Genomic DNA, 27,989 nt, shown 5'->3' with positions numbered 1-27,989 from the left:
ATTACATTTATAGCTCAGGTTTCCTTACCTTCCTTTTGCAGATAGCAGGGAGGTACGATTTCTTCGCAGTTGAAGTGTTTTGAGTTCTACTGTTTCAGAAGTGATTCAATAATATCGTGAGAGATAACAATTATCAATCTTTGAACACGTTGCTTGATAGGTAGTTATCAGAAAAATGGGGGATTCTGAATTAATACAAAGGCGAGAAACTTGACGTCATCGCCAATATCAATTACAAATCATAAGCCATTGATGGTTGGGCTCTGTAAAGGAGAGCCAGTTTTAAAATCGAAGTGTCATGCACTTTTGGCTTCAAAGCAGAGCTACATTTAAAAATAAGTTTAACAAGGTGATGGTCTTATATTATCTAATGCATATATACTAACTCAAACCTGAAAAAACCAGTTGCTTGTCTTTTATCGCAAGAATAGGGTCAGTGATACAATATTAACGTCTGATTTGAGGAAACTGATGAATGGCACTTCTAAGTTGGTAAGTGTTCCTCAACATAGTGAAAAGCTTAAGGAAACTGCAAGGCCCAAGTGCTATCCCAGCTAATCTCGTCTTGGAAATCAACTAACAGCTGTTCACTCCATTGTGCGTCTGCCCCCTTAATGGGCGATAAAACTTGCCGCACTCAAAAGCGAACCGAATATATACCCATCTATGTGATATGATGGCTAGGGGCACACGCATGAGGAGATAACGATATAAACGGCGGCGGAAGAGGCTCCGAAAAACAGTCGAGACTGGAGCGTCGCTGAGTTTACACGATCGAAAGCTGAGCAAGTCCACGGAAGTGAATATCCCGGAGTTATCATGTTGAAGTCGGTGAGTGTGGTGCCAGGTTCCAAGGGGCGGACCTTATCTAATCGCCGCTTCAGATATGACAGTGCTTCAATTTAATTTACTATCAATTCCTTTCGATTCGCTTTGATTGCCCCGGATGTTGGCCCATGCAGATTATCGTTTTTGCCACTATCTTGGTGGCCGTGGCCGTGGCCCTGCAGCCATTGGAGGACAATGAAAGGAACCACCATCTGAACCACAAGCACCAGTTGTCGCAGCACCACCAGAAGCTTCAGGAGGTGAGGCATTCGGCCCACGATATCCTGAAACATGGCAAGGAGCTGCATCAGGGGGGCTCCCACACAAAGGAGCACCTAGCCCATGGACAATCCCACCACTCTCAGAGGAAGGCCAGGCAGAGCCACAAGGAGCCGGGCCACAAGAAGAGTCACCATCAGAAGGAGCGCCGTCCGCAGCAGGACAACCACTCCCGAAAATCCCGATCCCACTCGAAGGGCAGCAAGCAGCATCACAAGCGGCACACGGGATCACGCCGCCACTAGGATGGCCCAAGGATGTGGCCGAGATATATTCCATTTAAACCATTCGTACTTTTGCATGTTAGAGACAGTAAACCCAATCTATTTAAATATATAAACATTTACTGTGACATAAGCCATGACCAAATAAACTCACATTTTATAAATGATATTGATCCACAAGCAGCTCAAACTTTCAATGTAGTAAATGGATAAATGAACTCGAATAAAAATATCATTTATATGTATGTATTTAAACTTGAAATATAGGTAGAGTTTCTGAGAATTTGTCACAAAAGTTTTTAATAGTCCTTCCTTGTTTATGAGTTGAAAACAGTTTATGGCCTTAACTTTAATCTGCAGTATAATTTCTTTGAATCTTTACAAAGAGATAATCCTATATAAAAACTTCCTCAAACTGCTGGCTGATATCCAGTGTATAGCCCAGCTTTCTTGTGACCCCGTTTATGGCCCGAAAATTGGCCAAGTGGATCGTTAAAGATAGGTCCAAGTAAAGGGTCAGATGGTTAATTACTCGGCTTGGCCAACTCGGAATTTTGCTGGATGTGCGCGCATGTTACGTTGGCCGCCTCAATTTCTTCGGAAACGCCGACCAAGTGCCAAAAATCCGGTTTCGGACAATTGAAATTTGAAAATAATAAACCGCACATGCGAGCGTAGTCGTACACAAAGTGTTTTGTTTTTTATTGCAATAAAGCCGGTCTTAATTGCGGTCTGGGGTCAAAATCTCCACTGACGTCATCGTCGTGGTTGCAAGACAGTGAAAGGGTTACAATTTTAAGGGGCTTGTATGGTTTCTTTGGTCACTGGTGCGATTACATAGGATTTTCTGGGTTAAGGAACGATTGTAAGTTTGGCATCGTAGTGAGGCGTCATTTAGCCCCAAACTGGGTAAATCCGGGGACGATAGAAGCCGCCTCCATAGGAGCGAAATCCTCCGTAGCCCCCATACCCGGAATATCCGCCGTATTTGTAGCCCCCTCCATATCCTCCGTAATAAATGGGCGAAGGAGCTGCATAGTATCCGTAGCCAATGGTGTCCGCAGTGGAGAGATCAGCCTCCTCTGCAGGTTTCTTCTCCTAGTAAGCGATTGAATTTCAAAGCTTGGTTGTGAAATTTAGAACTTATAAATATGATATGCGACCTACCTCTATAGGTGCTGCACTGATGGATCCGATGATAACCAAGCACAGAAGGATGGAAAATAACTGCAAATTTTCACAACATTTAGTTATTATGATAGAACAACTTGCTTTGTAAGCAATACCTTTGCCATTGTTGATCTTGTTTGCGAAATTTCACGGGGATGTACTCTAGATTTAATATTTTTCTCTCAAATTAGCAACTTTTCCCGATCGTGTTCTGGCCAGGAGCGTTGTTGTCCGTAAACTGTGATCCCCATCGACCCACCGACAATATTTATAGTGGCCCAAACGTCCCGGAGATCGATTTCGCACATGATCATTGATTGGACAAACATTCTGGAGTCTGGGGATGTCGTTACCCGATGCGCAATGAGGTGTCCCATATCGCAAGGCCAGGCTGATGATTCGATGGGATTTTCTAATTCGGTTAATTGAACTTCTTAGCTACAGTGAGCATTAGCTTATAGTCTTTGTCAGCCAAAGTCTACTGTATGTTCTAATTTTTACCAGTAATCAACAATAATATTGACGCACTACACAAAAAAGTTCCTAATTATTATTATTAACACATTCGTTGACAAGCTGATTCATTTGATTTAATTACAAGGATTTAGCCTTAATCAAATGTGCTAGTTCTCAATATTGTTTATACAAAATAATGAAAGGGCGTAAGCTTTTGAGTTTTCACAAATGTAAATAAATCAGCATTTTGGATTAAAGTTTATTATTAGAACAAAAGGGTGGTTGCTATTCAAAAAACTTACACTTATAAATATGTGAAACGAACAATTTGGTTGGTAAATTCACTCTTTGACGAATTTTTTGGAATAACATCTTTTTTAATTTACTAATTTCGAAAATATAATCGCACACTGCGTTGTTACCTTGACTGCTTGTGCCACCTCTAGTATTTCACCTAAGCCTTCGATAGACGATGAACGCCGATTGCGCAGTGTGACCGTTCTACCATTCTATAAATGGCTGCCGCATGAAAAAATAAACCTCTCGTTTTGCAAACCGGAAAAATTGTGAATTGCGGCCAAAGAATAGTAGAAAAAGTGCCAAATAGGCATCAAAGTTACAAGTTAACTGACAGGTAAGAAATTAAACCAAAGACTAGCTGTGGGAAAAGCGAAATACACGTATTTTCGCGGCGTGGTGAAAATTGCAAAAGACCGCGACGTCGGCGGCGGCATTTCGATTTCTCCCCCTGAAACAAAACGTGTCTGTGTGTCGTAAAGTGCATGTTTCTTCGTTTATCGATTAGGATTAGTGCAGCGGAAAGATGTCCATTCCGCCGTACATGATGCCGCAGAATGCGTGGGCGGCCCAACTGATGGCCCAGCAGGCCTACGCGGCGGCCCACGCTCAGCAGGCTCAACTGCACGCACAGCAGCAGATGGCCAACCAGATCCAGCAGATTCCGCCACCGGGTGCTCCGCTGCCGCCGTCCAGTGGCCACCCGAACGGAATACCCGTCCCAGCAGGAGGTCAGGGCCCCGGATTGGGCCAGATACCCACTCCCAAGCCGGACATACTGACCGAGGAGAAGCTACAGGAGAAGGCCCTCAAATGGCAGCATCTGCAGTCCAAGCGATTCGCTGAGAAGCGCAAGTTCGGCTTCGTGGATACCCAGAAGGAGGACATGCCGCCGGAGCACATCAGGAAAATCATTCGCGACCACGGAGATATGACGTCGCGCAAGTATCGTCATGACAAGCGAGTCTACCTGGGCGCCCTGAAGTACATGCCACATGCAGTGCTCAAGCTGCTTGAGAACATGCCCATGCCATGGGAGCAGATCCGGGATGTCCAGGTGCTGTACCACATCACGGGAGCCATCACCTTTGTTAATGAGATTCCCTGGGTTATTGAACCTGTCTACATTGCCCAATGGGGGTAAGTTGACTAAAGCTTTTCGCTGTGCACCCAACTGACGCTACATATTTCCACAGAACAATGTGGATCATGATGCGGCGAGAGAAACGTGATCGTCGCCACTTCAAGCGCATGAGATTCCCGCCCTTCGACGACGAGGAGCCGCCTCTGGACTACGCCGACAACGTACTGGACGTGGAGCCCTTGGAGGCCATTCAAATTGAGCTGGACAATGATGAAGACAATGCCGTATACAAATGGTTTTATGACCATCGTCCTCTAGTGGATACGCAGTGAGTTTTAATTTGGCATTCTAGTTGATCTTGATTTGACAAATATATTACTATCTAAGGTTTGTAAATGGCACTACCTACCGAAAATGGAATCTTTCCCTGCCACAGCTAGCCACGCTGTATCGATTGGCCAACCAATTGCTGACGGATTTAGTGGACAATAACTTTTTTTATCTGTTTGACCCCAAAAGTTTCTTCACCGCCAAGGCTCTTAATATGGCCATTCCAGGTGGACCCAAGTTTGAGCCCCTCATTAAGGATCACAATGTTGGGTAAGACAATGCATGCTCTGAAAACTTGGTAAAATTTTATTTCCACTTTTTCGTTTTTAGGGATGAGGATTGGAACGAGTTTAACGACATAAACAAAGTCATTATCCGGCAACCAATTCGCACGGAATACCGCATTGCCTTTCCTTACTTGTACAACAATATGCCGCACTTTGTGCATTTGAGCTGGTAAGATCCCAAATTCCTCCAAAATGATTATTCTAAAATACTATTTACGTGGTCAGAAACGTTTCTAAGTGAACAGCCTCTCTGGAAATGCTTCATGCCGCGTCAGAAAAACGACGAGCTCCCAGGATACTGTCAAATTTGCGAATAAACGGGAGCTGCAATGAATATGTTCGTGGCGATTGTTAAGAATTAATCGTGACTGCTGATAGTTGCATACATTTAAACTCACATGTATCTAGAGGATCCACATAACCAATGAACTTTGTCTATTTTAGGTATCACACTCCCAACGTGGTCTACATTAAGACCGAAGACCCCGATCTGCCCGCATTTTACTTTGATCCGCTCATCAATCCCATATCCCATCGCAATGCTAACTCCAAAATTCAGGAGCCCCTGCCGGATGACGATGAGGACTTTACTCTTCCGGACGATGTGCAGCCGTTCCTGCAGGACACCCCCCTGTACACTGACAATACTGCAAACGGAATTGCATTGCTGTGGGCACCCCGCCCCTTTAACATGCGCTCCGGCCGCTCTCGACGTGCCATCGATGTGCCGCTGGTCAAGTGCTGGTACAAGGAGCATTGTCCACCTGGCCATCCGGTTAAGGTGCGCGTTAGCTACCAAAAATTGCTCAAATACTATGTGCTTAATGCCCTAAAACACCGGAAACCAAAGCCCCAAAAGAAACGGTAAGTTTTATTAAAGTGAAACTATAGAAACGTTTTAAAGTGCAACTTTACTTTGCAGCTACCTATTCCGTTCGTTTAAGGCCACAAAATTCTTCCAGACTACAACTCTGGATTGGGTTGAGGCTGGATTGCAAGTTTGTCGTCAGGGATACAACATGCTGAACCTCTTGATTCACCGAAAAAATCTTAACTACTTGCACTTGGATTACAATTTCAACTTAAAACCTGTTAAAACTCTGACAACAAAGGAGCGTAAAAAGTCGCGATTCGGAAATGGTAAGTACTTTAATTTTAAAAATTTCCCGTTTAACAAATCCTTTCTTTCTATTAGCTTTCCATTTGTGCCGTGAGATCTTGCGTCTGACCAAGCTAATCATTGACTCTCATGTACAGTATCGGCTGAACAATGTGGACGCCTTTCAGTTGGCTGACGGACTGCAGTACATATTCGCCCATGTTGGCCAGCTGACTGGCATGTATCGCTATAAATACAAGCTAATGAGGCAGATTCGAATGTGCAAGGATCTGAAACATTTGATATACTACCGCTTTAACACAGGACCTGTGGGTAAGGGACCCGGATGTGGCTTCTGGGCGCCTGGATGGCGAGTCTGGCTGTTCTTTATGCGCGGCATCACTCCGCTGCTGGAACGCTGGCTGGGCAATCTACTGTCGCGTCAGTTCGAGGGTCGACACTCCAAGGGTGTGGCCAAGACGGTAACTAAGCAGCGTGTTGAATCCCACTTCGATTTGGAACTGCGTGCCTCTGTAATGCACGACATTGTTGACATGATGCCCGAGGGCATCAAGCAGAACAAAGCCCGTACCATTTTGCAGCATTTATCGGAGGCATGGCGTTGCTGGAAGGCGAACATTCCGTGGAAGGTGCCCGGACTACCCATTCCCATTGAGAATATGATTCTGCGTTACGTGAAGATGAAAGCCGACTGGTGGACGAACACGGCCCACTATAATCGGGAACGTATCCGACGTGGAGCAACTGTGGACAAGACAGTGTGCAAAAAGAATCTGGGGCGACTAACGCGTCTTTATCTAAAGGCGGAGCAGGAGAGGCAGCACAACTACTTGAAGGATGGTCCGTACATATCACCGGAAGAGGCTGTGGCTATTTACACAACCACGGTTCATTGGCTGGAGTCACGTCGCTTTGCGCCCATTCCTTTCCCTCCACTTTCGTACAAACACGACACCAAGCTGCTGATTTTGGCCCTTGAGAGGTTAAAAGAGGCGTACAGCGTTAAGTCCAGACTAAATCAAAGTCAGCGTGAGGAGCTGGGCCTCATCGAACAGGCCTACGACAATCCTCATGAGGCATTGTCCCGCATCAAGCGTCACCTGCTCACGCAGCGAGCCTTCAAGGAGGTAGGTTATCTATATTTCTGTTTTATTTATATCCTTATTAAGACTTGTATTTATATCTTAGGTGGGCATCGAGTTCATGGACTTGTACAGTCATCTGATTCCAGTGTACGAGGTGGAACCCCTGGAAAAGATCACAGATGCATATTTGGATCAGTATCTGTGGTATGAGGCTGACAAGCGACGATTGTTCCCGCCATGGATTAAACCAAGCGATACGGAGCCGCCACCATTGTTGGCCTACAAGTGGTGTCAAGGTATAAATCTGAACAAGCTTCTAAATAACATTTTTGATGGCGTTACTGGGCATTTTGGGTGTGTGATTTGTAGCAAAGTGATATGTATTTGATCATCCCCTTGTTGCAAACCTCACGCCAAAGGTGACCTGCGAAATACACAGTGATATGTAAAAAAGACAGTGCCTTTTAAGGGATATAGAACTTACCAACCTGTTATTTAGATATATTGTATTGTTCTTCTTAACAGGAATTAACAATCTGCAAGATGTTTGGGATGTGGGTGAGGGCGAGTGCAATGTGCTGCTGGAGTCTAGATTCGAAAAGCTTTACGAGAAAATTGACTTGACGCTGCTCAATCGTTTGCTCCGTTTAATTGTCGATCACAATATCGCCGATTACATGACTGCCAAGAACAACGTTGTGATCAACTACAAGGACATGAACCACACGAACAGCTACGGCATCATTCGCGGTCTGCAGTTCTCATCGTTCATCACGCAGTACTATGGACTGGTGCTAGATCTATTGGTTTTGGGTCTCCACCGATCCAGCGAGATGGCTGGCCCTCCCCAAATGCCAAACGACTTCCTCACGTTCCAGGACACAGTCACAGAGACGGCACATCCTATTCGCTTATACTGCCGCTATGTCGATCGTATTCACTTGTTCTTTAGATTCTCGGCGGAGGAGGCGCGGGATCTGATCCAGCGCTACCTTACCGAGCATCCGGATCCAAACAACGAAAATATTGTGGGCTACAATAATAAAAAGTGCTGGCCACGCGATGCTCGCATGCGTTTGATGAAGCACGATGTTAATTTGTAAGTCTCCTTTTACTTAACATTTTAAGAATGAGTAACGAATAATTTAATTTATTATACAGGGGTCGCGCCGTCTTCTGGGACATTAAAAACCGTCTACCTCGCTCAGTGACCACTATTGGTTGGGAGAGCACTTTCGTCTCGGTGTATTCCAAAGATAATCCGAATCTGTTGTTCAACATGAGTGGATTTGAATGTCGCATTTTGCCAAAGGTTCCTTTAGTCACAAATAAAACTTAAGATCAGTTTATAATTCAAAATTTTTTCCCACAGTGTCGCACTCAGAATGAAGAGTTTACCCATCGTGATGGTGTTTGGAATTTACAGAACGAAATCACCAAGGAACGCACTGCACAGTGCTTCCTGCGGGTGGACGATGAGTCATTGGGTCGGTTCCATAATCGTGTCCGACAAATCCTGATGGCTTCTGGGTCCACTACGTTTACAAAGGTAGCTTATAAACAAAATATCTTCTTGATTTTAAATTAAACTAAATGTTTTTTTTTAGATTGTGAACAAATGGAACACTGCACTTATAGGTTTGATGACCTACTTCCGCGAGGCTGTGGTCAATACTCAGGAGCTGTTGGATCTGTTGGTGAAGTGCGAAAACAAAATTCAGACTCGTATCAAGATTGGCCTCAACTCTAAGATGCCTTCCCGTTTCCCGCCTGTTGTGTTCTACACCCCCAAGGAACTGGGCGGTCTGGGAATGTTGAGCATGGGTCACGTTTTGATTCCGCAATCCGATTTGCGTTGGTCCAAGCAAACGGACGTGGGCATAACCCATTTCCGCTCCGGTTGGTATTTAGCAAGTACAAATACTGGTACATATGCTAATTTGCTTTAATACTTCTTACAGGTATGTCCCACGATGAGGATCAGCTTATTCCCAACCTGTATCGCTACATTCAGCCGTGGGAGAGTGAGTTCATAGACTCACAGCGAGTGTGGGCGGAATACGCATTGAAGCGTCAGGAGGCGAATGCCCAGAACCGTAGGCTGACACTGGAGGATTTGGAGGACAGCTGGGATCGCGGTATTCCACGTATTAACACATTATTCCAAAAGGATCGTCACACACTGGCCTACGACAAGGGCTGGCGCATTCGTACGGAGTTCAAGCAATACCAGGTGCTAAAGCAAAATCCCTTCTGGTGGACGCACCAGCGTCACGACGGCAAGCTGTGGAACCTGAACAATTACCGCACAGATATGATCCAGGCGTTGGGAGGAGTGGAGGGCATTCTGGAGCACACGCTGTTTAAGGGCACCTACTTCCCCACTTGGGAGGGTCTCTTCTGGGAGAAGGCCTCCGGTTTCGAAGAGTCGATGAAGTACAAGAAGCTGACCAATGCTCAGCGATCAGGTCTTAACCAGATTCCGAATCGTCGATTCACACTTTGGTGGTCACCGACTATCAATCGAGCGAATGTGTATGTCGGTTTCCAGGTGCAGCTGGATCTGACTGGCATATTCATGCACGGCAAGATTCCGACACTGAAAATCTCTCTGATTCAAATATTCCGAGCCCATTTGTGGCAGAAGATCCACGAGTCGATTGTTATGGATTTGTGCCAGGTCTTCGATCAGGAATTGGACGCCTTGGAAATCGAAACGGTGCAGAAGGAAACCATCCATCCACGTAAGTCCTACAAGATGAACTCATCGTGTGCCGACATCCTGCTCTTCCCCGCCTACAAATGGAATGTATCGCGACCTTCACTGTTGGCCGACACCAAGGACACTATGGATAACACCACTACCCAAAAATACTGGCTGGATATCCAGTTGCGTTGGGGCGATTATGACTCGCACGATGTGGAGCGCTATGCCAGGGCCAAGTTCCTCGATTACACCACGGACAACATGTCCATCTATCCCTCACCGACGGGTGTGTTGATTGCCATCGATTTGGCCTACAATCTGCACTCCGCATACGGCAACTGGTTCCCCGGATGCAAGACTCTCATTCAGCAGGCCATGGCCAAAATCATGAAGGCAAACCCCGCGCTCTATGTATTGCGTGAGCGCATCCGCAAGGCGTTGCAGCTTTACTCTTCGGAGCCAACAGAGCCGTACCTCAGTTCGCAGAATTACGGAGAGCTGTTCTCAAACCAGATCATCTGGTTTGTGGACGACACCAACGTGTATCGTGTCACCATTCACAAGACGTTTGAGGGAAATCTGACAACGAAGCCCATTAACGGAGCCATCTTTATCTTTAATCCGCGAACGGGTCAGCTCTTCCTTAAGATCATCCACACCTCTGTGTGGGCTGGCCAGAAACGTTTGGGCCAGCTGGCCAAGTGGAAGACTGCTGAGGAAGTGGCCGCTTTGATTCGATCTCTGCCCGTGGAGGAGCAGCCGAAACAAATTATTGTGACGCGCAAGGGCATGTTGGATCCGCTGGAGGTGCACTTGCTTGACTTCCCCAACATTGTGATCAAGGGCTCCGAGCTTCAGTTACCGTTCCAGGCTTGCCTTAAAGTCGAGAAGTTTGGTGACCTCATTCTGAAGGCAACCGAGCCCCAGATGGTGCTTTTCAACCTGTATGACGATTGGCTGAAGACCATATCTTCATATACGGCTTTCAGTCGACTTATCCTCATACTGCGTGCTCTTCACGTCAATACAGAGAGGACGAAGATCATCCTAAAGCCGGACAAGACCACCATAACGGAGGCGCATCACATTTGGCCCACTCTGACCGACGAGGAATGGATCAAGGTGGAAGTGCAGTTAAAGGACCTCATTCTCGCCGATTACGGCAAGAAGAACAACGTAAATGTGGCTTCGCTCACTCAATCCGAGATCCGTGACATCATCCTGGGCATGGAAATCAGTGCTCCTTCAGCGCAGCGCCAGCAGATTGCCGAGATCGAAAAGCAAACCAAGGAGCAAAACCAACTGACGGCGACCACTACGCGTACCACAAACAAGCATGGTGACGAAATTATTACCTCAACCACATCGAACTACGAAACGCAGACGTTCAGCTCAAAGACAGAGTGGCGAGTAAGAGCTATCTCCGCCACCAACCTGCACCTGCGAACGAACCACATCTACGTGAGCTCGGATGACATAAAGGAGACCGGCTACACCTACATCCTGCCCAAGAACATACTCAAGAAGTTTGTCACGATCTCGGATCTGCGGGCCCAGATAGCTGGCTACTTGTACGGTGTGAGTCCACCGGACAACCCACAGGTGAAGGAGATTCGCTGCATCGTAATGCCACCGCAATGGGGCACCCACCAGACGATCAACTTGCCCAACGCCCTGCCCACACATCAGTATCTCAAGGACATGGAGCCTCTAGGCTGGATCCACACGCAGCCCAACGAGCTGCCCCAACTGTCACCGCAGGACATCACGACGCACGCGAAGATCATGCAGGAGAACTCCAACTGGGATGGCGAGAAGACGATCGTGATCACGTGCTCCTTTACCCCTGGCTCCTGCTCACTTACCGCCTACAAGCTGACGCCTTCTGGCTTCGAGTGGGGCTCCAAGAACACGGACAAGGGTAACAATCCCAAAGGATACCTGCCTTCGCACTACGAACGCGTTCAGATGCTGTTGTCGAACAAGTTCCTTGGGTTCTTCATGGTGCCAGCGCAAAGCAGCTGGAACTACAACTTCATGGGTGTGCGCCACGACCCCAACATGAAGTACGAACTGCAGCTGGCCAACCCGAAGGAGTTCTACCACGAGCTCCATCGCACCTCCCACTTCCTGCTCTTCTCAAATCTCGAGGACGGCGGCGATGGTGCCGGCGCGGATCGGGAGGATGTGTACGCGTAGACGATGCGCATCCGGAGTCTTAGGGTTCTCGTTTTAGTGCATACAAGCAATTTTATAAGCCTGTTTTCAAAATGCTAGCATGTAGGATACACTTTGTAATAAAAACCATTCTTTTCCCAACAAGTCACATCGTTGCCAGGGGATTTATTACTCCGCCGCCGATACTAGGCTTAATATTTATAACATTCGTTAACGGTAAGTGTTCTGTATGTATGACTAAAATTAATGCTAAATTTTTGTTTGGTTCGGTTTTGGTTCCTGTTCCGGTTTCTAGGTACGTTCGTGTCACTGCTGACCCGCATTCAGGAGCACTTCCACAGCACGATGGCCAGGTTGCCGGCGAAGAACAGGTAGAGAATGTTCTCCGTCTCGTAGGAGACCTCGAAGCCAAACCCTTCGCCCACAACCACATGCCAATAGATGCCGAACTTCTTGTCCATGTTTTCCTTGATGATTTTGGCAGCGTGCTGGAAGTAGATGAAAAGTATTAAGTTGAGTCTATTTACCGTCCTTATCCTCTTTGTCTCATTTATGGATCCCTCATCATTGGACAAATAAATAATTAAAAAAGGGAATATTAATTATACTTTGGACTTCAGGCTCAACAAGCCTAGATTATACAGTTAATTCCTCATATCAAGTGACATTTAACCATTTGGATGAGAACTTCTCACATGAAAATAATTGCTGTGCCAGTTCAAAGGGTTTCTTGTAATTACCTCGTAATTGGATGAATATTTTTCACAGGCGGTAATGGACAGTTCAATGGCCTCTATCCGCATCTCCTCGTTCATGTCAGTGTGCTTAGATCGGGAATAAAACCATCAGCAAATAGTCGGGAATATACTTAAATCTATACTTAACCAACCTTCACTAGAGGATAAACGTGCACGATTTTCTTCTCGCCCTCCTTGCCGCCCTCCTCGTCCGCCATGTCTGCGATTCACCAACGACTGAAGGAAGGACTATCGCCAAGCAAGCGCTATAACGGAGCCAGGCTAATGTAATAAAAATCGAGTTAAATTCCTATTTACATGTGACACACAAGTCAAGGTAAAGGCAGTACTGCCGTAGCTATATATGTACTATGTGAATGGCAGGTGAATGTTTATGAATTCTCTGTTTTTGCGCTATTGTCACGGCAGTTTGGCTGCTATGGCAATTTGGTTTCGGGCACGGTTTCGCTTTCGATTGGCCTGCCAGCCTGTCAGGAGCGAGGTTGACTTGCAACTAACGATGGCTCTGGATCCGCCGGCTCCGTGCTGACGCCAACTCCATTAACAGGCAACCACAGCCGGAGTTGCTGTGCCGGGAAGGGGGAAGAAACTTGTGTGAGCCGGGGAGTTAATAGCTACACTTGGGGTGCGCTGCGTTTGCGCCAAGTCTGCATGCTAGGGGACTTATATACATCTCCTGCTCCCTGCTCCCTGCATCCTGCATCCCCTGATTTTGTTGCAAACAAAAGCAATTTCCGTGCGGGTGCCACTGCGAGACAGACGACGCGGCGTCATAGTCATCATCTTGGCGGCAAGGCAACCCCAATTTTCGCAACGATTTCTGCACTGAAAGTGGTCAACAGGGGAGGAATGGTCACCCATGTTCTGGGAAACCCACCCGCACCCCAGATGATGCACTCAAAATGTCAACAGCTTGTCAGTTAACACAACTTGGTTTATCGTTTATTGTAAAGTCTTAAATGGAATTAATGACCCACAGAAATAATGGAGCAGTTAGAAGATTTGCAAAAAAAGATTATTGTAATAAGCTTGAAGTTCTTACGCTGCTTACACAAACGATTTAATTTGAACCAAGGTAGTAATATCATTCGAAACATATAAATATACTTAATACCGATCTTCGGTTTGTCAAGAATTCACTAATAACTATGTAAATTAATTGAAAACGCTTTTAAAAATTAAATTTGTAATGCACAAACCAGAGTTTCCACACAGAATCGGTATCTATTCCGTGACCGAACTATGGTTTGTTAGAAATTTTGGTAAAACATATAGGAGTTATACATATCGTAAGTTACGACTCTGGACTTTGATCCCAGCATTCCTCCTCTCGCTCCTGGTCGACCAACACGGTCTCCTGGGAAAGACGATCTGACAACTCGCAGGGATCAGACCAATCCGATTCCTGGTCCGAATTATCTATTAAGACACACTCGTTTTCTACTTTTAAGTTATTTTCCAGTATCAGTTCGTCGATTAGTTCCTTAGTAGCACCAACGTGCTCTAGGCGATCCAATAAAACAGCAATAGGCATACTACAAGTGTCCTGGCAAGTATCCACCTCAACCTCACAAGAGTTGAAATGTCTTTTAAAACGCTGAAATTCTATTTGTACTTCAGTCCAAATCTTTTCCTTCTCGGTACGCGTATCCACATAGAATGGATATTCCACGGAATGAATTAACTTGTAGGGAGTGGATTCCTTATAAATATTGGGTTTGCTAAGCAAAGGGTTAACCAACTGCATCTCCAGCAAATCCTTGCGAACAAATATGGCTATCTGTGAGACGTGGCCCACGGATTCGTATTCCTTGGGCGGATTACCCACTCCCGTTAAGGAAAACATGTAATTCGGGTACTTCTCCACAATACCCAAACACCAGTTCTTGAACTCTTCCCGAGTCCACTCGAACTTGTGATCCTCGTGGCGAAACCCATTTGGCAACAGAGGATTGAACCGCGTAAATATAACGTTAAAGTCCGAGTTTGGTGTGCTAAAGACTACCAGTTTTGGCTGTATAAAACCAAAAATATTGACTGGAATTTTAGCCAAAACATCGTCGTAGACATGCTCTATTCTGAAATTAAAGCATTTGTTTATAAATGTGAATCGAAATTATCCATAAATTATATGTGCTTTATACAATAAGAAAACTTACAGTTCTAGTGCGACTACGGCATCTGTGTCCCTTAATTCTTCAGAAGAATCTGCTACACTTCCATGAAGAATTTGAACTTTTAGAGGACTCCCGCGTCTCCGTATGTAATCGGAAACTAATGGGTTAACGCTAGTTACGTTTCTCATGAGCAAGGGCTCGTCAATGTCAACCTGCAATTAAATTGGGTATTTAAAAACAACCGCCACTTCATGGAAACAAATGGGAATGGAACGAGCAAAATTTAAGATTTGAATTCCACGCAGTACTGAAAATTGAAATGATAACTTACAAAGGTGTAAAGTAAGGGTTTAAATTATTTTAATGCTGAAATGGTGAATTACTTTAAATTAAAATAAGTGCACTTAATTTTTCTTACTTTTTCATCATTAACTATTTTATAGAAATACAAACACAGAATTTGAATTATTATAAAAATGTTGTTTTGGAAAATACACCTTTCCCACATTTCAAGACTACGGTCACGCTTAAAAGTATATTTACATCTTCCCCAACGGTCACACCACAAAGCTGAGTGCCTGTGTGTGTGTGTGCGGAGCAGTGCACAGGAAGAATGTGTAATTGTTACGAAAAGCCAAATGGAAGCGAAATTGTAGTGCAAAGCATGTTGTGAGAGTGCAATAGTGCACCGTTGCACCAAGTGAAAAGTGTAAGCATTGCAAATCAAGCTCCCAAGCTATCAAAAACATTAAAAAACACCCAAACACTTGGAACGGGTCAAAAGAAAACGTAGAAAAACAAGAAGAAGAGAACGGGTAATACGTGAGAAAAATACATACTGAAAAATCAATTCGACTTAACAGCCCAATAGCAAATGGTTGGCGGGAGAAAATCGTTGCAATCAAAGGGAGAACGCTGTGCAACTGAATAAATATGCCAACAATTAGTTCTTTGCTTAATAATGCCGGCCAGATAATCGATTTTTTTCGGGACCTCGGTATGTTTGTATGTCGTGTTGTTTGTGTTTCCAGACATGGTGGTGCGTTCGCGATTGTTTGTGTTTGTATTCGTGCCCCCGGACGCGCACCAACGAAATCGCTTTGCAACACTGCAACATAACACAAAACCTAAAGTATCCGCATGAAATTCAATAAAAAAAACACAGTAAAAGAATCACATATTCCAATAGAGCAATATGCAATAAAAAATAACTCTTGCGTGATCTTTGTAATCTTGGCGTGAACTCATACCATAAAAATAACTATCCCCCGCGTTGCCCAACACTGCAAGGGAAACAATTAAAAATGATTGTGATAAAGGCGGACTTGAGGCAAATGAAAAAAAAAAAAAAAAACAAAACAACGATAATCCCTCGCAAATTTGTCAGCATTAGTTTGAATAAAAGCCATAGTATAAGACTCATAACTTAAAAATAGATATTTAGCAACCATTAATCTTCTCCTTTCATCAGCAGTTGAAAGAGAATCACAGTCGAAAGCGGAATCGCACAAAAACAAATCAACCTTCGCATACAATAACAGGCAAACCTCTTAAGAGTGAGTATCAAATCACAGAAACTAAGGAAAAGTGCCACCGAAAATCGACCAAGGATCATCACCAGCTGCCGCGATGGGCAAGCGGCTCCAATTGGAGCGCCCGACCACGGATCGCAGTGCTCGCAAGCGAAAGCGTTCTGCGGTCAAGGCCGCGGAGAAGTGCCAGCGCTTGAGCGGTGGCTCTAGCACTGCAAATGGCTTCGAGTTCCACGAGAACGACGATGAGGAGTCCTGTTCCTCGTCAGGCTCTGCTGCCGGCACTGAGGCTGATCCCCCCACACTACTGCACACCCCGCAGGCACGCAGTCTGCTCTTGACGGGGGCCAGCATTGCCAGCGATCACAACAACTCCAGTGTGATGGAGTCACCGCGCCCGGTCTACACGCTCCGACCCTCGGTGGTCAACGGAACCATTCTGAGAGATGTGCTCTCCAAGGCCTGGCGATTGGGTCGACCCATAGGTAAGTGCACTACACGAGCAAGTTTACTTTTAGGAGAATAAACCACCCATTTGTTTTTCAGGAAAAGGCAACTTTGGCGAGATCTTCCTAGCTTCAGACGACACTGTATGCCCTGCCAGCTCGGAGACAGCCAAATACGTGGTCAAAATTGAACCGCATTCAAACGGACCTCTGTTTGTTGAGATCCACTGTCTGATCAACACATCCCAAAGCAAGGGTATGCTGTGGAAAAACCCTGCATCGTGACATTTGTATCATTACACATTTTTTTAGATTTATCAGATGTCGCAGAAGATGCTGCAAGCCTGCCAGCCCTACAGACGCATGCCTTAAGCAGGGGTCCGCCCTCTGGAATACCCAGCTTTATTGCGTCGGGCACTCACTATTTTGGAGACGTTCGCTACCGCTTTCTGGTGCTGCCGCGCTTCGATCGCGATCTGCACTCGCTGATCAAGAACTCAAGGGTGCAGCAGAAGTCACTCCTAGTGCTCGCAGTACACATCATCAATGTCCTAGAGAATCTGCACGATAAGGGTTATTGTCATAATGATATCAAGGCGCAGAATCTGATGGTGTCCAAGTGCAAGTACCTTAGGAGACAGACAGTGCCCAAGGGTAATGGCTACGAGGATCACTACGAGGAGAAGCAGCAGACCACGGACAGTGGCAACAGCTCAGAGCAGGAGACCAACGATGATGACTACTTCCTGAAGAGCGAGAAGTTCGCCTTGAAAAAGATTGTCGATATTAAGCAGGATGAAGACGAAGACGACGAGGACTTCGATGATGGCGCCACGTCGAACAGCAACAATAGCAACAGCCTAGACGTCTTCCACACTCCAGTGAACAAAAAGCGATCCGTACGCAACCCAGTTCAGTTCAGCGGCTCCAATCCGGTGCGCTCTTGCCGTCGTGAAAAGCGCAACTCCATGTACGAGGAGATGGTCAAGTCGCACTATTTGCGACCCACCAAGCGGATTAGTTATCGCGAGGAGTTTAACGAAGACGGTTACCCCAAGAATACGGCGGAAAACAGTGATGAATCGGCTGAATCGTCTGACAACGAGTCGGATGAATTCATTCCCCCCCCTTCCCGTCGCACCGCTAGCAAAAGAGGCAGAAGCGTTCAGATAGCGACTCCAAAAAAATGCCCGGTTTCAATGCGGGCCACCCGCCACCAGGAGAAAGTTAAGAAGGAACCGAACGGTGATCAAAAGGCTCGCAGCAGGGGCAGCAAGCACATGGACAACAACCCATCAGAGTACAAGTTCCTGCCCACTGAGGAGGAACATGTTTTTCTTATCGACTTCGGCCTGGCGTCTAAGTTCCAGGATCGCGGAGTTCATCGCCCGTTTATCATGGATCAGCGAAGGGCGCATGACGGAACGCTAGAGTTTACGTCCCGGGACGCCCACCTGGGTGCCCATTCGCGACGAAGTGATCTGGAGTGCCTAGGCTACAACCTGCTGTACTGGTCCGAGGGTTATCTGCCCTGGAAGGACGTGGCGCAACAGCAGCAGCAGGAGAAAGTGCACCGCGCTAAGGAGCTGTTTATGACTGATGTGCCGGAAATGCTGCGACAGTTCTATGGCAAGCAAGTTCCTAAATATCTGGGAGAGTTCCTGCTGCAGATCGGTCAGCTGGCCTACCAAGAGCGACCCAACTACGAGCGCTACCGCAAAATCTTTAAGCGCGAGTACCAGCGCCTGGGTTACGATCCCAGTCAAATGCGTCTGAGCAGCGATGAGATTCTCCGCACCTGTGTCTCCGCCAAGGACGTGGTGGATGGCAGCAAGTGTGACATCTTTGAGCTGAACAACAAGGCCGCCGTGAATGTGATGCGAAACTCAGCGCTAAGCACTCCGTTCCAGGAGCACTCACTCACGAACCGCGTATCGCCCAAAAATCTGCGTTCCAAGTCGAATAAGAAAACGACCAAAAAGAAGTTTTCGTGGGCGGAGGTCCTATCACAGGATCCTGATCAAATAGCGCGCGAAAGGGCAGTGAAGGAGTTTGAGCGGGAGGAAACCATCTGCCCGCTAGAATCCCGTCTTCCAAGGCGCTACGAGGGTAAACCCACTTACGCGATACTTGATATGGAGCAGAGACGTCGCGAAAAGGGTTTGGTTGTCCAAGAGCATAATGAGGAGCGGGAGGAGGAGGAGGAAGACGATGAAGAAGATGACGATGACGATGACGAAGAGAACCAGGAGGCACTGGATGATGAGCAAGAGGAGGATGAAGAGGCGGCAGATAGCGTCGAAGGCGAGGTAACATTCATGAAACTATATATTAACTTATCTAACCTTAAAAGAAATATGTGCAATGTGTCTTTTCGTTAGACGAGATTTGTGTGAAGTTTTGAAAGAGATATCATAATAATGTTTATTTATTTAACACAGGATGATTCGGATAGAGCAATGGAGGAGAGCGACTGCTCCGATCACTCCCAGAAACGTGCGCGTGGCCGTCCCAAGGGCACCACCAGGAAGCGAACTACCAGCAGGCAGACCCAGTCGCAGCAGAACCAGCCGTCGGTGAAAAATCATCGCGGAGTGGGTCGTCCGAGCAAGAACTCGGGCGTCGTCAAGTTCGCCGCCGGAGCCGTAAGCAAGAACCGCTCTACGCCGCTATCGGCAGTGGCCAGTAACAAACGTGGCTGCGCCACACGTAAGGAGAATTCCACTCTGGCATCGGCCACCGGCGAGGGAGAGCAAAAGCTGAAGACAAGCCGTACGCGCAGAGCTCTTTATAAGACTGAACCCAAACACGGCGAGCACGATGCGGAGAATAACTCGAGTCTGCTCCTAGTGCAGAACCTGTACGGCGAATACGATGACGAGAACAACTACGGCAAGGGGCGGAGTGTCCATTCGTCCAGGCACTGTCGCAAATAATTGCCGGAAGACAGTTAGGAATAGAGACTATAGACGATCAATAGAAGGTCGTCGGACGGCTAGGGAAACACGGAAACAGAACAGATTAGATCAGAAGAAACCTAAATTCGCTTTCAAGTATTTTTAGTGGTAATTAAGGTACGAACAGGACAGAACCGACTTATAATCATACTTCGGATCTGCCGGCAAGCGAGGCATGGACTCGAACTAGTGAGACCGACATCATGTTGTGTAATTTTGGTTTTTAAACAGTATATCTTTAAGTTGACATAAGGTTATTTGATTGGCACTCTCAGCTCCATAGGGAAGATGTTGTTGAATTATCCATTATACCATGTAGTCCCCAGACATAAGCGATGTTTATATGTTTAGTAGGTGCGCAGGAGAAGTGCGCCATTGGCCTTGATAGGAAATCCTTGATTTTTATATATTTTAACTTTATTTGCGAGTTTTGTGTTAGTTTCGTTAGGCTATCTTTCATATTATAGACCACATGTACGACTCATTTCACCCACATTTCATGCAGCCAGGTACATACTCTCCTCAAAAAGTATTTAATATAACTAGATAATGGTTATTTCATAAAAACAATACAAATCTAAGCTAGGATATGCGTGTATAAACAGCAGCGGATATAAATAAACTAGAATTGTATTTCCTTAACAATCAACTTATGCTATTTTCATTTCTAGTCTAAGTCTAGTCCTAAGGCCAAGCTCTTACCAGTCCAATGTGTTCTATGGTCTCGATGCGACGCATTAGCTGGAAGAAGCGCATCTCGGCACAGCCGAACTCCACGACCTTCCTAATCTGATCCGTCCAGCGGGCGTCCTCCAGGATCTGGATCGTGGCACAGTATCGCTGCTCGTACACCGGGGGATCGAAAGTGATGCCGGTTTCAGTCATTTTGGTCAGGGTTTGGAAATCCCCGCAACTAAACTTGTGCGAAAACATTGCGCGTTTGGTTAGAGTGACCACTGGAATCGGTGACGAAAATCTTACTGTCGCTGCAATTGGCAAATTACTCATAGCTTTGGCAGCTGCATATCGATAGTTGTTCCTTTCAAAAATGGGCGGTCTTTTTTGAGGTACTGAACTTCAATCGGGTATCGAATCTATTTGTCCTATTTGGGTTAAAACTCTCAAGTTCCTTTAGCTTGGCGTCTTTGTAATGATCCTATAAAGCTCTCCCATATACTATTATATCATAAAGACTTGAACAAAGGTATTTGGGAATGGTTGTACCGCCTAGAATACGAATCCAGATCGATTTTTTCGATAGTTTCTGTTTTAATATTTTACTAAATTAAATGCGACAACTGAGCCTAGGCCATATATGTACATATCTTGACGGATACCATTTATAAAAGCGCTCTTTTCCAAATGCTAGGTTGTTACTTCAAGATTATGAACTTTATGGTAATCAGGGTAGCTTTGTGGCAGGGGAATCACGCAATTTCCGGCATCCTTTCCGGGCGACCTTCGCTGCAGGTGTTCGCCTCCCATTTTGATGGTAGACCCCAACAGCCCTCCACCCGACCATCAAATTAACAGACAGGTCTGCTGGTCTACTGGTCGTGGGAGCTTTCCATCCTGGTGGTAAATGCACATACATATAATCAGTGGCTTCGACTTCGGATGTGAGTAAACGCTTTAACTTTTCAACCTGCTGCCATAATTTCCAGGCTAATTGCCCTGCGCTTGAAATGGAAATTTACAAATCAATAAATTCAGTGGCCGGCGCTGGTGGAGGTTCGTCCTTCCCCATGGTTGCCATAATTATACACGGCCTGTCCTGTCGCCACGGACTGACTTTCGTTATTGTTTGCACTGAAAGACGTTGCCGAGGCCCTCATAAAGCCATCAAATGCAAAAGGACACTGGAAGAAATTCAAGTGGATATATGGTAAAGGTCGTAGCATATTATTTATATGTATTACTGGGTGAAACGAACCAAGTTAAACACAATGGTTTAGCCTACCAACTAAACCCATATATATTGGTTTTCTTATTGGTTACCTAAAAAAACAAGCATATAAAACAAAACATATACTCAATGACATAGGTGGACAATTTAAGAACAGAATGTTTTACGTATATCCCCAACAATCGAGATAGGATCTTAAGCTACTTATAACAGATGTTATACGAAACGATTTCGTAGTTATTTTCCGTGTAACTGGGGGCCGGTAGTCCGCACGGAAACCGAAAATCCAATAACGGTTTTGGGTGCCAAGCCTTGCGTGCTCCACGAAGTCATCGGTTTTCCAGTTTAGTTCGCAATCGCCACCCGTGCCATCAAGTAGCCCGTCAAACGATGGCCAACTTCAGTCCGCACCAGCTGTCGAATCCCCGGGCCAACGTCTTCATCCTGGTCAATCTTGGGTGCGAGATGCTCTACGTGATCGATCAGCGGCTGAAAGCGCAGCAGATCGCTCAGGACAAGTCGGTTCAGGGTAAGAAATACCGCCAGGAAATATGAACTTTGATATCACATTTGAGATGCTAGTCGTCCTTGCAAGCTTTCGTAAAGGTTAAATTCTAAGTCTTCTTGTCTTCTATAAGACTTTATGATTAAATTCAAATGAACAGCTAAACTTATAATTGTTTTAGAAGATAATAAAAGGTATTCTTCTTCAGTTATCCACGATGTGACTACTGTACTGCTCGAACCGAAGTTTATAGACTCGCTTCTGAACGGATCGAAACACAATAGTGCGCAGCTTTTGACCGCCGAGCACTGCAAGTTTATGCTGAACGACATAGCCACCTGCTCCTTGATGCGACTCGACGAGCAGTCGATGTCCAAGCTGTGGAATCTGATGATCATGGTATACAAGTGGCAGCTGTTCGTGTCCCGCCATCAACACCACCTGCTCGAGATTACCTTTCGTCACTTGGAGGCGGTCAACAGGTTGTATCCGGATGCCAAGCGGCACATGCTAATTGACTTCACGAAGAACACGCTGCTGGACTTTTGGAATGCCAGCGGGGAGGATGCGCAGCTGTCCATCTACCAGACGAATCGTGCCTGGCTGCAGTGCTTCAACACAAAGATATCTCTCCTGATTCGCATGGGTTTTCAGGCCATGGACGGGAGTTTCATCAGGGACGTGGATCAGGATTACTACGCCGAATACGTTGAGTCGGCCGGGGATAATATCTATGCGAAGAGTGCCGAGCAACGGGAGCGCCAACAACGGGAGCCCAACAGCATGGATCAACTGGCAGCTCAGCTGAACATAAATCCGCCGCAAAGCGAGGATCTGCAGCCCATCAACGCCCGCCAGTTCCAGCAGCAGTTCGAGCAGGCCTTCGGCAATGTGCTCTTCACTGACACAGCAGGCAGCTCCTCTGCTTGCGAGTTTGTCCAGCTGCAGCCCACGACGGCATCCTCGGAAAAGTTAGCGCCGACAGTGCCCCGGGGAGGATCCTTGCTGAATCAGAACCTTCTCGACTTGTACAGCAAAATGCCTTGAAGCCAAAGCCGCTTCGGTTTGAAAATAGTGTATTTCTTGTTCAGTTGGTTTTTGTAAAATAATTATAAAAACACCGTAGGTTGCATAGTTCTCGTTTGTTTGTTTGTTTGTTTTTCTTTTGTTTTCATCGAAGACATTGTTGTGATCAAAAAATAAATCAACGTTAGAATTTTGAGCTTGCGACTTGTTGTGAACAACTGTGAAGTGTGAAGTGTGTGGTGGGCGTGTGTGGTGTGCGGTGCAGGGTAAAATATAATCAAAGGTCGAAATGTACAATTACAAATATAAAAGTTAAGGGTGTGCTCCTCAACGCGCTGCTGCCTGCGCTACAGACTTATGGCAACAACATGTATACTCAATTACTCTCCTCGATTTGTGTGTCTCGCTTGTAATACGCTGTCTCCAGTCAAAGTAAGCAAAGGAAAAGTTCGTCCGTGTTGGTGGTGTGGGGTTGGTTCTTCAGCGGCAGTATCCGATTACATCTTCGCCTTGAGCGGCACTGCGTCCACCATGATATGCAGAGCCATCTTTAGGCACTCCTCCGCGGAGCTAATCTGCTCGCACGGATAGGCGGCACCGTATTGCGTAAGGAAGTCGCAGTACTTTCGGTAGTTGCTCACTGCGAAATCGTAGTTGTAGGAGCCCAGAGGCATTTCCGTGTCCTCGGTCACCGACGGCACCGTCGCCTTGTGCGGGATCCGTCCGAACATGGGGTAATCCAGCTCGCAGGCCTCGCACTTGCAGTCGAAGCGGTACTGCATGGACAGCGTTTTCAACCGCTCCTCCTTGCTGCAGATGGCGAAGTGAGCACTGAAAAGTTGGTAGTCTATTAGTTCTAGTATTTGGAGAGAGCTGGAGTGATTTAACGTGAACGGAATACCCAAAGTAGTCCTCCTTTTACGTTGGTTACTACTTACCCGTAGTTGTCGTAGAGCACATTTCCCGCCTTTATAGGCCGCAGCACAAACATGTACGCCTTGGTGCCCTCGTTTATCCTTACAGTATTCGGCGCACACGAGTGATTTATGAGCGAGAGGAAGGCGTACGCCCCGGACGAGTGCGTCTGGTCGTCCTTGGTCTCGTTAACCTGCTCGACCAAGTCGATACCGTGCATATTCGAGGGCGATGTCTGCAGATGTCGGAACAGGAGGTCCGTGAAGAAGTTCATGCCTTCTTCGCCGCCCAAATGGTCCTTGAGCGGTGTGTATTCGATTATGAAGTGCTTGAGTACAGCACAGACCACGGAGCGCTGGAAGAGATCGGAGACGGAGCGCAGGTGCTGGTTGGTCACCAGTCCATGGATGGCCCGGTAGTGCTCTTGCGGCGACAGCTGGCTGTAGTCGAGGTCAAAGGCGCACTTGTGCTGATTCTGCTGCTGCTCACAGAAGGCCATTAGCTCCTCGATGCTGGGATAGAGATCCAGGGCGGTTAACGTGGTGCGCAGGGCGATGCCGTGGATCTTGTTGAACATGCGGTGCAGAAAGTCAATGATGGGGCACTCGAAGCGGTGAAAGGTGGACATGGCCTGCTGCTTGCACTCCTCGGAGCAGAACATCGCGGAGCAGCAGCTGTCGCAGGGTATGAGGGTCAGGTAGTTCTCCCGCTTGCAGGTGGCACACCGAATGTATCGCATGGGCGGCAGCAGTGTGGAGCAGAAGGGCTGCTCCACGACCACAAGATCCCCAACGACCAAATCCCGATTGGTCACCACAAAGCGACCCTCGTCGGCGGATTCGCGCAACTCCAAACAGTCGGCGATGAAGGGCACCTGGGCGTGCGGATTGAAACTAAGCTTGAACTCATAGGGCACCACATCCGGCGGTTGCTGATCGAGCAGCTGTTGGCAGTCCCTTTCCCGCTTATCCAGCTTGTGGCTCAGTCTCGCCGGATAGTTGGCCTTCCTTGCCAGCTCGATATTGGCCAGGCATTGCCGGTAGCGCTTCCACTCGAACAGAACCGCCGACCGGTTAGCATAGCCTATGGACAGGTGCTCCGAGTTCGGTTCGGCATAGCAGATGCTTTTGTTGTACAGCTCCAGAGCCTGAAACGGGTTGCAGGAATTAGCTAGGGACCAGAGACCGGGAGACGTTTAGCCATTGAGGGGACGATGATTATACCTGAAAGTATTTCCTGTTCTTGAGTGAGAACTGCTCGTTGCCCAGCATCCGGAACTCCACGCTCCGCTTGTTGCACTTGTCCTCCCGTAGCGTTACATTCAGGAATATCTTCTCAATGTACTTGAAGTCAATAAGAGCGCGCATCACGAAGTCAACCTTGCGATGGTTCTCCTTCAGCTCGTTGAACTTGCCGGAGATGATGCCGATCAGCTTCCAGTCCTTCAGCTTCATCACCAGATCGTCGCTCACGTCGTACACGTCCATCTCTTGTGCGGGGCGGTCGGAAGTCCTCAATGTCCTGGAAATTTCTCCGGATCGGATCGGATAGCTTCGGATCCTTTGGTTCGGTCCGCGTGTCGACGCCGCCGCCTGTTTTTTTCAGCCGGAAAAACGGTTCGTTTGGCCCACTGACGGTGCCGCGAATTCTTTAGCTGGCGCAAGTGCTGACCGCTAATTAGCGATTTCACGGGCGATTTCAATTCGGCAATATTGCAATTATTCACACGGCGATTTTAATGTTATTTTTTGCCAATCCGCTGAAAGCAGTGTGGAGTATAGCCTGCGAATAATTAACGCTGCCTCTTGTGAAATGCACTAAAAAATGCCGCAAGTCAACTGCTTGCACTAGCCGGGACACAAACCTTAGGGCTTGCTGTTAATTTTTTACAAAACTATTTTTTAATTTGAAATTAATTAAGAGTTAGAAGGATAAAAACTAACAATAACCTCAGGGTCTTGTAGTTTTCTGTTCAAAGGATACAACGTCTCGCACGTAAATACTGTTCCATGGGAAGTATTCCATTCGATTGAGAATACTTATACTCGCAACATTAGTTAAAATTAAATCTAAAAGGTTATACGTTAATATGCATTGATTAAATAAAAGAACATAAATTATAAGTTTGCATATTTAAAGGAAATAAAACTGAGCTTTTATATACCGCTAGTTGTCACAGTGTCTCCACACCGTTAACCGAAAAGGGCGCCATCTTTGAATACCGCTGCAGAGGTGGGCACACTGGCAAAAGTTTCACTTCCAATTTCCTCTTCGATCCGTACGAATTTCTAGTTTTGTTAGAATCCGGGGAATTATTGGCAGCCAAGTTGTTTGTTTAACAAACGCCCTGCTCTCAGACGTCCGCCGCACCAGTCCGGTTCAAGTTGAAGGCAAGGGAATATTATTTTTAGCCAGTAGGCCACAGCTAAGTGGCACCGTGTTGTGTCTAAAAATTTTGTTTGGCTGCGTCTGCAAATAAATCAAACCGTTTTCGTATCAATTCTTGGGAACCAAATCAGCGAGAGGTGTGTATGAATGGAAATAAAATATAAATATAACTTAAAAAGGGCGTGGGCCGCAATATGAATTTATTATAGAGATGCCCATCATTCGGCTGGAGTCGGCGGACAAGGAGATCTTCGACACGGATCAGGAGATCGCCAAGTGCTCGGAAACGATTCGCATTGCACTGGAGGATATGGGCGATGAGAGCGACAACAGTGTGCTGCCTCTGCCGAATGTCAACTCGCTGATCCTGAAGAAAGTGCTCCATTGGGCCACCTACCACAAGGACGATCCCATGGTTACCGAGGAGGATGAGAATAAGGAGAAGCGCACGGATGACATCTCATCCTGGGACGCCGACTTCCTCAAAGTCGACCAGGGCACTCTGTTCGAACTGATCCTCGCGGCTAACTACCTGAACATCCAGGGTCTGCTCGACGTCACCTGCAAGACGGTGGCCAATATGATCAAGGGCAAAACACCGCAGGACATTCGCGACACCTTCGCCATCCAGAATGACTTCTTGCCGCAGGAGGAGGAGCAGGTGCGCAAGGAGAACGAGTGGTGTGAGGAGAAAAATTGAAGCACATCTACTGGCTAATGCAGCGGCTAGGCGAATCAAATCAAATAAATACTATAATGTTAACTTACCATGGAAATTTTTCTTATTGAAAAACATTTAAATAAAGCGTGATGTGAATAAATTAGACAAATCAATTGGGTACAAAACGTCAAATGTTATTTACATAAACTTGGAGGTATCAACATTTGATTTACTTAATGTAGCTTAAATGCAGTGTGGGCACCTCCACAACCTTGGTCACGATGGAACCCGCCAGATTGGCCACTACACGCGGAATGGCAAACTTTATTATTGTCTATTGTTAGTGGCTATTAAGCTCAATTATCAGGAATCTGATGACAAGTAGGGCGATAACCGCTATCAGGATGGGTTTCACCAAGGACAGCACCATCCGGAAGAGAAGGACGATTGCGTAGCTCGTCGCCACCAGGAACACCACGTATAGGATCAGATCGCCCATGGCAGAGGGCATGGACGCGTTCCTGTAGACACAGTCAAGGAACAGCATGCCGCATTGTTCGTCACTCTCCCAGTGCATTCTCCCGTACTGTTCCCGACTGCCGACACTTCTGACACTTTGCTCCATGGCTAGATTGGCGAATGTAGTGGACAACCTGGCGAGAAACTCTGAACAAAACAAATCTTCCAATTTGCGAAAATCAGCTGTCTAGTGTGACCGCATTGCGATCGTAGT

The 27,989-nt window shown here is 46.6% G+C and overlaps 10 protein-coding genes and 1 non-coding gene across 14 annotated transcripts; 6 read left to right on the top strand and 5 right to left on the bottom strand.

Moving 5' to 3' along the window:
* The first annotated feature begins 689 nt into the window (after positions 1 to 689).
* LOC120446939 (polyadenylate-binding protein 1-B) lies at positions 690 to 1,511 on the top strand. The gene is made up of 2 exons (XM_039628189.1): positions 690 to 831; positions 963 to 1,511. Exons 1-2 carry the CDS (start codon positions 820 to 822, stop codon positions 1,350 to 1,352), a joined length of 402 nt encoding a protein of 133 aa, XP_039484123.1. The 5' UTR covers positions 690 to 819; the 3' UTR covers positions 1,353 to 1,511.
* Positions 1,512 to 1,998: 487 nt separating this feature from the next.
* On the bottom strand, positions 1,999 to 2,853 carry LOC120446941 (neuropeptide-like protein 31). Its single transcript, XM_039628191.2, has 3 exons — positions 2,618 to 2,853; positions 2,499 to 2,558; positions 1,999 to 2,429 (listed from the first exon to the last, which is right to left on the bottom strand). Exons 1-3 carry the CDS (start codon positions 2,624 to 2,626, stop codon positions 2,226 to 2,228), a joined length of 273 nt encoding a protein of 90 aa, XP_039484125.1. The 5' UTR covers positions 2,627 to 2,853; the 3' UTR covers positions 1,999 to 2,225.
* A 582-nt stretch (positions 2,854 to 3,435) lies between these two features.
* Positions 3,436 to 12,189, top strand: LOC120446929 (pre-mRNA-processing-splicing factor 8). Its single transcript, XM_039628180.1, has 14 exons — positions 3,436 to 3,591; positions 3,763 to 4,394; positions 4,451 to 4,666; positions 4,726 to 4,938; positions 4,999 to 5,124; positions 5,400 to 5,819; positions 5,878 to 6,095; positions 6,151 to 7,202; positions 7,264 to 7,456; positions 7,686 to 8,259; positions 8,322 to 8,472; positions 8,533 to 8,709; positions 8,768 to 9,059; positions 9,122 to 12,189. Exons 2-14 carry the CDS (start codon positions 3,781 to 3,783, stop codon positions 12,064 to 12,066), a joined length of 7,191 nt encoding a protein of 2,396 aa, XP_039484114.1. The 5' UTR covers positions 3,436 to 3,591; positions 3,763 to 3,780; the 3' UTR covers positions 12,067 to 12,189.
* LOC120447325 lies at positions 5,168 to 5,345 on the top strand. The gene has a single exon (XR_005615997.1).
* On the bottom strand, positions 12,173 to 13,153 carry LOC120446940 (dynein axonemal light chain 4). Its single transcript, XM_039628190.2, has 3 exons — positions 12,935 to 13,153; positions 12,786 to 12,869; positions 12,173 to 12,533 (listed from the first exon to the last, which is right to left on the bottom strand). The coding sequence occupies exons 1-3, from the start codon at positions 12,998 to 13,000 to the stop codon at positions 12,369 to 12,371; spliced, it is 315 nt and encodes a 104-aa protein (XP_039484124.1). The 5' UTR covers positions 13,001 to 13,153; the 3' UTR covers positions 12,173 to 12,368.
* A 686-nt stretch (positions 13,154 to 13,839) lies between these two features.
* On the bottom strand, positions 13,840 to 21,159 carry LOC120444974 (small RNA 2'-O-methyltransferase). 2 transcript variants are annotated; one of them, XM_039624995.2, is made up of 4 exons: positions 20,837 to 21,159; positions 20,558 to 20,768; positions 14,963 to 15,132; positions 13,840 to 14,881 (listed from the first exon to the last, which is right to left on the bottom strand). In XM_039624995.2, exons 2-4 carry the CDS (start codon positions 20,738 to 20,740, stop codon positions 14,098 to 14,100), a joined length of 1,137 nt encoding a protein of 378 aa, XP_039480929.1. In that variant the 5' UTR covers positions 20,741 to 20,768; positions 20,837 to 21,159; the 3' UTR covers positions 13,840 to 14,097. The 2 variants fall into 2 exon arrangements, with proteins under 2 accessions (XP_039480929.1, XP_039480928.1); XM_039624994.2 differs by having other exon boundaries at positions 20,558 to 21,159.
* On the top strand, positions 15,482 to 20,504 carry LOC120444972. Of its 2 annotated transcripts, none has more exons than XM_039624992.1 (5): positions 15,482 to 15,629; positions 16,395 to 16,937; positions 16,999 to 17,154; positions 17,211 to 19,207; positions 19,340 to 20,504. In XM_039624992.1, the coding sequence occupies exons 2-5, from the start codon at positions 16,550 to 16,552 to the stop codon at positions 19,832 to 19,834; spliced, it is 3,036 nt and encodes a 1,011-aa protein (XP_039480926.1). In that variant the 5' UTR covers positions 15,482 to 15,629; positions 16,395 to 16,549; the 3' UTR covers positions 19,835 to 20,504. The 2 variants fall into 2 exon arrangements, with proteins under 2 accessions (XP_039480926.1, XP_039480927.1); XM_039624993.1 differs by having other exon boundaries at positions 16,392 to 16,937.
* A 473-nt stretch (positions 21,160 to 21,632) lies between the features above and the next one.
* Positions 21,633 to 23,331, top strand: LOC120444944 (protein OSCP1). 2 transcript variants are annotated; one of them, XM_039624949.2, is made up of 2 exons: positions 21,633 to 21,740; positions 22,475 to 23,331. In XM_039624949.2, exon 2 carries the CDS (start codon positions 22,585 to 22,587, stop codon positions 23,311 to 23,313), a length of 729 nt encoding a protein of 242 aa, XP_039480883.1. In that variant the 5' UTR covers positions 21,633 to 21,740; positions 22,475 to 22,584; the 3' UTR covers positions 23,314 to 23,331. The 2 variants fall into 2 exon arrangements, with proteins under 2 accessions (XP_039480883.1, XP_039480881.1); XM_039624947.2 differs by lacking the exon at positions 21,633 to 21,740 and adding an exon at positions 21,955 to 22,290.
* A 62-nt stretch (positions 23,332 to 23,393) lies between these two features.
* LOC120444943 (SET and MYND domain-containing protein 4) lies at positions 23,394 to 26,106 on the bottom strand. Its single transcript, XM_039624946.2, has 3 exons — positions 25,431 to 26,106; positions 24,231 to 25,354; positions 23,394 to 24,123 (listed from the first exon to the last, which is right to left on the bottom strand). The coding sequence occupies exons 1-3, from the start codon at positions 25,692 to 25,694 to the stop codon at positions 23,790 to 23,792; spliced, it is 1,722 nt and encodes a 573-aa protein (XP_039480880.1). The 5' UTR covers positions 25,695 to 26,106; the 3' UTR covers positions 23,394 to 23,789.
* Positions 26,107 to 26,386: 280 nt separating this feature from the next.
* Positions 26,387 to 27,425, top strand: LOC120444945 (S-phase kinase-associated protein 1). Its single transcript, XM_039624950.2, has 2 exons — positions 26,387 to 26,732; positions 26,805 to 27,425. The coding sequence occupies exon 2, from the start codon at positions 26,807 to 26,809 to the stop codon at positions 27,293 to 27,295; it is 489 nt and encodes a 162-aa protein (XP_039480884.1). The 5' UTR covers positions 26,387 to 26,732; positions 26,805 to 26,806; the 3' UTR covers positions 27,296 to 27,425.
* A 4-nt stretch (positions 27,426 to 27,429) lies between these two features.
* On the bottom strand, positions 27,430 to 27,978 carry LOC120444946. Its single transcript, XM_039624951.2, has one exon. The coding sequence runs from the start codon at positions 27,879 to 27,881 to the stop codon at positions 27,597 to 27,599; it is 285 nt and encodes a 94-aa protein (XP_039480885.1). The 5' UTR covers positions 27,882 to 27,978; the 3' UTR covers positions 27,430 to 27,596.
* Positions 27,979 to 27,989: the final 11 nt, after the last annotated feature.

The sequence above is a fragment of the Drosophila santomea genome, chromosome 2R, assembly GCF_016746245.2.
Source record: "Drosophila santomea strain STO CAGO 1482 chromosome 2R, Prin_Dsan_1.1, whole genome shotgun sequence".
In the NCBI taxonomy this organism is placed as follows: Eukaryota; Metazoa; Arthropoda; class Insecta; order Diptera; family Drosophilidae; genus Drosophila; species Drosophila santomea.
Note: the sequence above shows the minus strand (reverse complement) of the source record. Positions and strands in the feature narration are given on the sequence as shown.

Bases quoted from the DNA above. Each gene is read 5' to 3' on its own strand.
- LOC120446929 (XM_039628180.1), top strand. From the start codon at position 3,781: ATGTCCATTCCGCCGTACATGATGCCGCAGAATGCGTGGGCGGCCCAA. The intron at 4,939-4,998 runs GTAAGACAATGC...TTTCGTTTTTAG, and splicing joins ATTAAGGATCACAATGTTGG to GGATGAGGATTGGAACGAGT. The intron at 6,096-6,150 runs GTAAGTACTTTA...TCTTTCTATTAG, and splicing joins AAAGTCGCGATTCGGAAATG to CTTTCCATTTGTGCCGTGAG.
- LOC120446941 (XM_039628191.2), bottom strand. The intron at 2,430-2,498 runs GTAGGTCGCATA...ATCGCTTACTAG, and splicing joins TCAGTGCAGCACCTATAGAG to GAGAAGAAACCTGCAGAGGA.
- LOC120444946 (XM_039624951.2), bottom strand. From the start codon at position 27,881: ATGGAGCAAAGTGTCAGAAGTGTCGGCAGTCGGGAACAGTACGGGAGA.
- LOC120444945 (XM_039624950.2), top strand. From the start codon at position 26,807: ATGCCCATCATTCGGCTGGAGTCGGCGGACAAGGAGATCTTCGACACG.
- LOC120444944 (XM_039624947.2), top strand. From the start codon at position 22,152: ATGGCCAACTTCAGTCCGCACCAGCTGTCGAATCCCCGGGCCAACGTC. The intron at 22,291-22,474 runs GTAAGAAATACC...ATTCTTCTTCAG, and splicing joins TCAGGACAAGTCGGTTCAGG to TTATCCACGATGTGACTACT.
- LOC120444974 (XM_039624994.2), bottom strand. From the start codon at position 20,863: ATGAGTAATTTGCCAATTGCAGCGACAGTAAGATTTTCGTCACCGATT. The intron at 15,133-20,557 runs GTAAGAGCTTGG...ATTTAATTGCAG, and splicing joins CCATAGAACACATTGGACTG to GTTGACATTGACGAGCCCTT. The intron at 14,882-14,962 runs GTAAGTTTTCTT...CTTTAATTTCAG, and splicing joins GCCGTAGTCGCACTAGAACT to AATAGAGCATGTCTACGACG.
- LOC120444972 (XM_039624992.1), top strand. From the start codon at position 16,550: ATGGGCAAGCGGCTCCAATTGGAGCGCCCGACCACGGATCGCAGTGCT. The intron at 16,938-16,998 runs GTAAGTGCACTA...TTTGTTTTTCAG, and splicing joins GCGATTGGGTCGACCCATAG to GAAAAGGCAACTTTGGCGAG. The intron at 19,208-19,339 runs GTAACATTCATG...TATTTAACACAG, and splicing joins CAGATAGCGTCGAAGGCGAG to GATGATTCGGATAGAGCAAT.
- LOC120446940 (XM_039628190.2), bottom strand. From the start codon at position 13,000: ATGGCGGACGAGGAGGGCGGCAAGGAGGGCGAGAAGAAAATCGTGCAC. The intron at 12,870-12,934 runs GTTGGTTAAGTA...TCCCGATCTAAG, and splicing joins ACGTTTATCCTCTAGTGAAG to CACACTGACATGAACGAGGA. The intron at 12,534-12,785 runs GTAATTACAAGA...ATCTACTTCCAG, and splicing joins AATATTCATCCAATTACGAG to CACGCTGCCAAAATCATCAA.
- LOC120444943 (XM_039624946.2), bottom strand. From the start codon at position 25,694: ATGGACGTGTACGACGTGAGCGACGATCTGGTGATGAAGCTGAAGGAC. The intron at 25,355-25,430 runs GTATAATCATCG...AACCCGTTTCAG, and splicing joins AGAACAGGAAATACTTTCAG to GCTCTGGAGCTGTACAACAA. The intron at 24,124-24,230 runs GTAAGTAGTAAC...CCAACTTTTCAG, and splicing joins GTGCTCTACGACAACTACGG to TGCTCACTTCGCCATCTGCA.